At 43.1% G+C, this 7,693-nt stretch overlaps 1 protein-coding gene across 1 annotated transcript; it reads left to right on the top strand.

Moving 5' to 3' along the window:
* Nucleotides 1-809: 809 nt before the first annotated feature.
* Insl6 (insulin like 6) lies at nucleotides 810-4,845 on the top strand. Its single transcript, XM_006991074.4, has 2 exons — nucleotides 810-1,148; nucleotides 4,444-4,845. Exons 1-2 carry the CDS (start codon nucleotides 872-874, stop codon nucleotides 4,803-4,805), a joined length of 639 nt encoding a protein of 212 aa, XP_006991136.1. The 5' UTR covers nucleotides 810-871; the 3' UTR covers nucleotides 4,806-4,845.
* The last annotated feature ends 2,848 nt before the right edge of the window (nucleotides 4,846-7,693 follow it).

The following is a 7,693-nucleotide window of genomic DNA, read 5'->3' as shown; positions in this document are numbered from 1 at the left end:
AGGAGGAAATCAAGAAGTAGTATACATGTAATAAACGAGCAGGAAGGGGGAATTGCTGAAGGAACTGAACCTGTAGGAGGCACGGGAGAGGGCAGTAAGGGAAGAGAGCAAGTGGGAACAAAGTGTAATGCCATAGATGTGAGAAGATGACATGGTGAAGCCCGTTTGCGTGCTAGCCTAAAAACATGAGTAATTTTTAAAAGCTTTATTTATGTTATTTGATGTGCATGAGTGTTTGCCTGCGTGTCTGTATATGCACCACGTGTATGTCTGGTACTGGTGGAGGCCAGAACTGGAGTGACAGACTATCGTGAGCTGCCATGTGGGTGCCGGGAAACGAACCCCGATCCTCTGCAAGAGTAGCAAATGCTCCTAACTGCTGAGCCATCTCCCCAGCTCCAGAAATAACTTTTTAAAGTTAAAAAATATAACCCATGAAGGAGATGAGAGGATGGTTTTCGGAAGGGAAGAGATGTCTCATGTAATTACTAGGCAAAAAGGAGTTCACATGCCAGGCATAACTTGTAGCATCTTCCATTAGTACATTTTTGGTTTCTCAGGGTCCCATGTTCTCATATGTTGATGGCAGTCTTTTGGCGTGGACGACAAGGAAAATGAATAAAAGCCAGGAAACGGAGACATTTCTTACTTCCATTTCTGAGCGGAAAAGAGCCTGTTTTCTTCCTGCAGGCCGGAAGTCCAAGCAAGCCTGGAACACCGCACCCCTAACTCAGTGTTCTGGAGGAGGTCGCCCAGCCCGAGGGCGGCGTGAGAGGGGCGGGGCGCGGGGCGGGGCGCGGTGGGGAGGAGGCGGGGCGGGGGCGGGGCGACGGCCGTTGCTGCGGGCCCGGCCCTGCCGCGGAGCCCAGGGATGAAGCAGCTGTGCTGTTCATGTCTGTTGTGGCTTGGAGTCCTGCAGGCTACTTTCTCCCATGAGAAAGAAGGCAGCAGACGCAGGAAGCTGTGCGGCAGGTACCTGCTGATAGAAATTATAAAACTCTGTGGCCAAACTGATTGGCGGCAGTTCGAGTTGGAGGACCAAACTCCTTTGACACGGCTCGCTCCTGCTCCCCATCTCTCAAAGAAGGTCAAAACCTTCATGCCTGACCAAAGCCCTTCTTCGACCTGGAAAGGATTCACAAACCCAGGTAAAACTCTGAAGGGAGGGCGTGTGTTCGCTCTTCGTTGTGCATCTCTTAGACTCGACTTTTCTTTACCAGTGAGTTTTCTGCAGGGAATAGAAACTTGTACCTAGAATACATGTAAATACAATTCAAAAACATACAAACGAATATGAAGTTTACTTTAGACTTAGAAGAAATAACGTGGTCAGAGTAGGCCTTATTGAAAAAGATAACATTTGTCAGAAGATGTTGTTATGGTTTGAATGCATCCCCCAATTTCATGTGTTAGAAGCTTAATTCCTCCCCTCCCCACCCCGCCCCCGTGCAGCAGTGTTAGGAGTGAGGTCTAGAGTAAAAGGAAATTAAATGTCCTCGAAATGGATTCAGGCCGTTATCACAGAAGTGGAGTCTCCTGAGTGAATTTGTTGCAAAATCAACTTCACCCTCCTCTCAGTTTCTTGTTCTCACGCGCTTGTCCCGCACCTCCACTGGGCTCCAGGAAGGTCCCTGAACACCTGAACATCTACAAATCATGAATTAAATCCATTTTTGTTCATTTGAAATTAGCCACTGCCAGGCATCATCATGTTACGACAGTAGAAAATGGATAGAAGTGGTGAGGGTGGCTGGGGTGGGAGTGTTTGCCCAGAGAAAACAGCAGGGGAAAGACTCTTCTATCTGGATTATCCTGGGAACAGCGAGGAAGTCAGGGTGGCCTGAACAGGAAGTGAAAGAATCAGCGAAGGTCGGTAAGGTGCATTCAGCGTGGCTCATGGTGGTAAGAAAGCAAAACCCAAGAGCAATTCGGATGCCTGGAAACCAGTGGAGGGAGGGACACAGAGAAGGATCGGAGTGGCATGGATAATAGTTCATCTATGCAAACAGGCAGGAAGGGAGCATCTATGGGGGCGGATGTTAAGACATGAGCTCAGAATGATGAGAATTCTGTCGATGGCAGCAGCTGCTGGCTGAAAGTGAATTCAGCACGATGAATTAATTCCTTTGACACATTTTGTGACCTTGACCTGCTCTTACCTTTCTGGTATAAGCCTTCCTCCTATGTTTGTTAAATGTTTTTTAGATTACTATTAACTAATTATATAGTTTTTTTCAAACTACATTTGTAAGTGAAACGACTTATAAGAACTTAAAAAAAATATCTCAGTGTTTTTACCTGATTTGTAAGTAGGGATTATTAATGAGCTTCATAAAATGACAAGGAAGTGTTTGTAAATTAATATTCTTTAAAATAGGTGGAATCTGCCTCTAAAACCATCTCTGTGTGCATCTTCTAAGGTGGTGACTAGTTACGCTTTTGATTGCTTTGTTGTTAAAGTACTGGAGTTTTGTATGTCTGTGTGTGTTTAGCTTTTCATAGGAATTCATTTCATCTTGATTTCAAATGTTTAAGAATTAATAATCATTTCTTTAGAAACATGGTTCTATCTATACTATTTCTTCTTTTCTTTGTTCACTTTAGTCTTTGTTTTCTTGTTTAGTTTAACTATAATTCTGTTTTGTTAATCCTAATAGTAGCAGAAAAGGGTAATAAATAGTCCTCTAGCTTCAGGGACAGAGCGTCAGGAGCAGAACCTCACAATAGAAGAAAGGAGGAAATGAAAGGCCCAGTAACGGATTCAGGAAGCCCAGCTCCATACTCCTCTCTCTCCCTTTTCTTCCTCCTCATCCTCATGCTTCTCTTCCTCTTTTTGCTGATTTCTGTTTATGTTCCTTCATTCTATGACAAGCCTCATAAAAATCTCTTCAGTCTCGACTCTCACTAACTCTTCCTTTCTTATTACTTACTTCTGATTTCAAAATATAGGAATCTGACGGAGCCAACTACGTTTCCCATATGCCAAGAGTCATCATCCACCATAACAGGTTTTTCTTTGACCTTGCAATGGAGTTGCTAATGCAGAGCACGGCTCACAGAGCTGGCTCTGTGGTTAAGACCTGGGGGAAAAAAATGTCCTCCTAGGAAGTCCTGAATATGGCCGCAGTGGACATCCACAAGGCTTCTGACTAATTACATTCAGGAGTTATTTCAGTTGTTTTAGTCAACTCAATGTTGACTGAGTTAAAAATAATATAACGGCCGGGTGGCGGTGGCGCACGCCTTTAATCCCAGCACTCAGGAGGCAGAGCTAGGCGGATCTCTGTGAGTTCAAGGCCAGCCTGGTCTACAGAGTGAGAGCCAGGAGAGGCACCAAAACTACACAGAGAAACCCTGTCTCAAAAAACCAAAATAATAATAACAATAACATAACAATAAATCTGTACTTTGAGCACATCTCCACTTCTCACCACTTCTTTATATTTTGTTAAAGAACAAAGTGCTTCTACTGACTACTGAGTTATAACCTACACACAAAAAGACAGCCTGATTGGAAATGATCAAAGACAACAAGTGAAAACATAAGAATGAGCATGGGATTTAATGGGTATTTCCCCAAAGGTGGCATACAAGAAGCCTATGAGAAGATGTTCAGGATTACCACAGGATTCAGTAGTTCAGCTCCTAGGTTTATACCCCAAAGTACTGAAAGCATAAACACATAAAAATGTGGGCATGAATATCCACGGCATAACAGCTAAAAAGTGAAGACAACCAAAATATCCAGGACCTGACAGACGGATGAGGGAAAGAAATGCAGTGTGAGAAAGCCACACAATGGGAAGTTATTTAGCTATGAAAGGAATAAAGGAAGAACACGTTTGACATCCTGGAGAAACATGGAGAATATTATGCTAATTGAAAGACCAACAGAAATGACCACACACCAGAAGCTCCCTGTTGTGTGAAATGTACAGAAAAGAGAAATTCATGGAAGGGAAAATAGACTGTTTGCACAGTGCTGGGGGGAGAGAGCATGGGAGTGACTGTTAGTGGTGACTGACTGCTGGCTGTTTTGTTGTTGTTGTTTTTGAGAGGTGGAAGAAATGTTCTGAAACTAGAGAGCGGGAGGGTGCCACAAGCTTGTAGATACAGTGCTTGTAGATACAGTGCTTGCAGATACAGTGCTTGTAGATACAGTAGCAACCACTGATGTCACCAAAATGCTGAATTCTACAGCATGTGAGTGGTGTGGTAATTAAAAAAATATTGCTACAAAATATCCCAAGGTTGCTAAGCCTTCTCACAGGGAAACACTGCACCTATTATAGTTAAAAATGTGTTGCCTCTGAATAACTGTACTTCCCAACCTTTATTTAAAATGATTTTTAATGATTAGCTGATTTTAGTATTCTGATATTAAATTCGCATCTAATAGAAGATTTGGATAAATAAGACATTTTTTTCCTTGTCTCTCAACAGTCCCTGCACCTGCCTCTCACAAGAAAGCAGTATACACTTGGGAACACCAGCCAGCGCCCGACTATCAGTTTGAAAAGGCCACCTTGTTTCAGGAGAAGACCAGACAGTTTTCACCCCTCGGTGTCAATCCCTACGCACAGAGTATAAAAGTTCAGCAGAAAAACAGAAACAGAATCAACAGCTTCAGCAGTTTATTTTGGGGGAACCATCCCCAAAGGAAGCGCCGAAGTTTCTCCGATAAATGCTGTCTGAAAGGATGCACCAAAGAAGAGCTGGCCGTTGCGTGTCTCCCGTATGTTGATTTAAAAAACTTAACAATAAAACAAATGTCACTGGTGACTGAGTTGTACACACCATCGTAGAAACTATTCCAGCTTAATAAAACTTACTATGTCTAATTTACCACTTACTTATTCTTGGAATTATGCTAGTAGGTTATGCTGCATTGTGAGCTACATTGGACAATATTCATGAGCAGTAGACAGTGCCTTATGGTGGTGACAGGCATCTTGATATTTAGTGCCTCCTTTTTGTCATATATATTTTAAAGACAATGTTACTATAAGTGCCATAATCCATGTAGACATTTGGAAATTACCTATTTAGGTTTTGTCATTATGGTTAAAACTTTTTTTTTCCCCCGAGACAGGGTTTCTCTGTGTAGCTTTGCGCCTTTCCTGGAACTCACTCTGTAGCCCAGGCTGGCCTCAAACTCACAGAGATCCGCCTGGCTCTGCCTCCCGAGTGCTGGGATTAAAGACGTGTGCCACCACTGCCCGGCGGTTGAAAACTCGTAAGCTGCATTTAAATGGAATATTGAATGTTATACATTCTTTCTATACAATATACAGACAGATCCGTGTCCATCCATAACTACAATGCCCATTTCCATATGCCAACTAATTTGTCTCAGCAACTTGAAGTAACTGACTTTACCTCTTAGAGAAGCTATTGTACTGTAATAGTAGTGGATGCCTTTTTAGGGCCTTGAGTTTTATTCATGCTCCTTTCTCTGCTGAGCCATCTTGACAGCCCTGTGTGAAATAATTTTAAAGATACAAAGTTGAGCAAAACTTAATTTGAAGTTTCCAGAAGAGAATTCTTACCCACTAATTGATGAGTAAGCATCATTCAAAAGCTTTCTCTAGTTTTCTTCCCACGTGTGCCATGTAATCTGCTCGGTGGAATATTTCAGTTCCTCTTCGGCTGCATAATGGCTTAGAACAAAACTTCCTTTCCACACAAATCTACATTTCCCGTGCATTTGTAAAATGTCTCCGCTTTCTCCTGCTTGCAGAGTACAGCTTGCATTTAGTTACTTTTGTAAATTGAACTACCAATTTTGATACAAATTTATGTTGTCATGGGTGAATAGGTCCACAAGGCTTTAGATGAAAATTTACCTTCAGATATGGACAAAACTTTACATTTGTTAAGACAATAGAACCATAACATCAGACCTAAGCATTATAGTCGGGGGGACAAAGAGTGGCCCCCACCCCTAGCAAAAATTTAAGCCAAAGAGTGAAGAAAAGCTCACCAAACCATAGTGGTCCATAGTCTGGCACTGGCTAAAAGTTCAAGAAGGGAGGTCTCTGGGTCACACAGCACCTGATAGTGGAGAAAGCCCCTGCACTTCCCAGCCTGCTCACTGGTGCAGGGTGGAGGATCATTTTAAAAGAGACTATAGTATAGACAAACCTTTAGGGGGAGGAAGCAAAAGTTCTCCCAGTTTTCTTTTTTCTTTATTAAGAGATTTTCTATTCATTTTACATACCAACCACAGATCCCCCTCTCCTCCCTCTTCCCACCCCCGATCCTTCCCCCCAACCCATCCCCCATTCCCACCTCCTCCAAGGCAAGGTCTCCCATGGGGAGTCAGCAGAGCCTGATACATTCAGTTGAGGCAGGTCCAAGACCCTCCTCCCTGCACCAAGGCTGTGCAAAGAGTCCCACCATAGACACACGGCTCCAAAGAGCCAGCTCCTGCACTAGGGACTGGTCCCGCTCCCACTACCTGGGGGCCCCCCGAACAGCTCAAGCTAAACAACTGTCTCGCTTATCCAGAGGGCCTAGTTTTCAAAAATTAATTTTTATTTTTAGAAGTAGCATTCAAAGTATATGGTCATGGTTTTTATAGAGGAACAGAAACATTAGAATGAATACCTATTAAAGAGGGATTCATTAGATTGACTCATATAGTTCAGCCAGGGTAGTCCAACATGGCTGTCTTCACACTGGAGGCTGAGATCATAAAGCTGGACATTTCAGAGGTCCCAGTCTAGTACTGAAGGCTTGGAGGATTCCTAGAGAGCCACCGGTCTTCAGTCCAAATTACTCTATGTTAGAAACTTGAAGAAGCTGGGTTCTGATATCAGCAAAGAAATACAGTGGCAGCGCAGCGTAGATGGACTTAGGAACAAGGGAGAAGAACTGTCAGGCCGAAGGCAAATGGGCAGAAACTAAAGCTTTCCCTTTAGACCTCCTTATATCTGGGTTGACACCAGAAGGTGTAAACCACGTCGGGTTGATCTTCCCGCTTGAGAAAATCCCTCACACTTGTGCCCAGATGTTTGTCTCTTAGTTGAATCCAGACCCAGGTAAATTGACAACCAAGACTAAGTGAGAATAAAACAGAGAAATGCATTTCCCAGCCCTGCACCTGTGTGCATATTCTGTTCCTGTTGGCCTCCCACACTCTGCCCCTCATCCCATTGCTCCCCTGCCCTGCCTCATCTGCTCCTTCTCTCCAGTGGTCCTCAATTCTGCTTTCATGTCGAGTAGATTCCATTACTCTTTCCCTTCCTTAAGCCTTCTTTCCCCCACTCATAGTCCCCTTCCAGTTACACTTGCATATGGAAACATCAAAGTCTAGGGTCATTGTGTGAGAGGAAACATGGCATTTTACTTCTGAGTCTGAGTTACTTTGTTTAATATAACAATTCACAATCATACATTTTCTTGAAAATGTTATAATTTTACTTTTCTTTATAGTTGGATAAAATTCCATTATGTATATGTACCACATTTACTTATCCATTCACTTGTCAATGACCACCTAGGCTAGCCATTGTGAACAGTGCAGATAAGCACAGATGTACAAGCATCTCTGATATGTTGATTAGGAGTCCTTTAGGTATATACCTAGGAGTGATATTGCTAGGTCATATGGTTCTTTTTTTTTTTTTTCCAGACAGGGTCTAACTATGGAGTCCTGGCTGGCTTGACTTCAAACTCATAGAGATCCGCC

This window comes from Peromyscus maniculatus, chromosome 1, assembly GCF_049852395.1.
Source record: "Peromyscus maniculatus bairdii isolate BWxNUB_F1_BW_parent chromosome 1, HU_Pman_BW_mat_3.1, whole genome shotgun sequence".
NCBI lineage: Eukaryota > Metazoa > Chordata > Mammalia > Rodentia > Cricetidae > Peromyscus > Peromyscus maniculatus.
This window is presented reverse-complemented; position numbering and strand designations above follow the sequence as displayed.

What these genes read in the sequence shown, in the direction of transcription:
- Insl6 (XM_006991074.4), top strand. Translation starts at nt 872, where the DNA reads ATGAAGCAGCTGTGCTGTTCATGTCTGTTGTGGCTTGGAGTCCTGCAG. An exon ending in GAAAGGATTCACAAACCCAG is followed by an intron (nt 1,149 to 4,443) that starts GTAAAACTCTGA and finishes GTCTCTCAACAG; the next exon opens with TCCCTGCACCTGCCTCTCAC.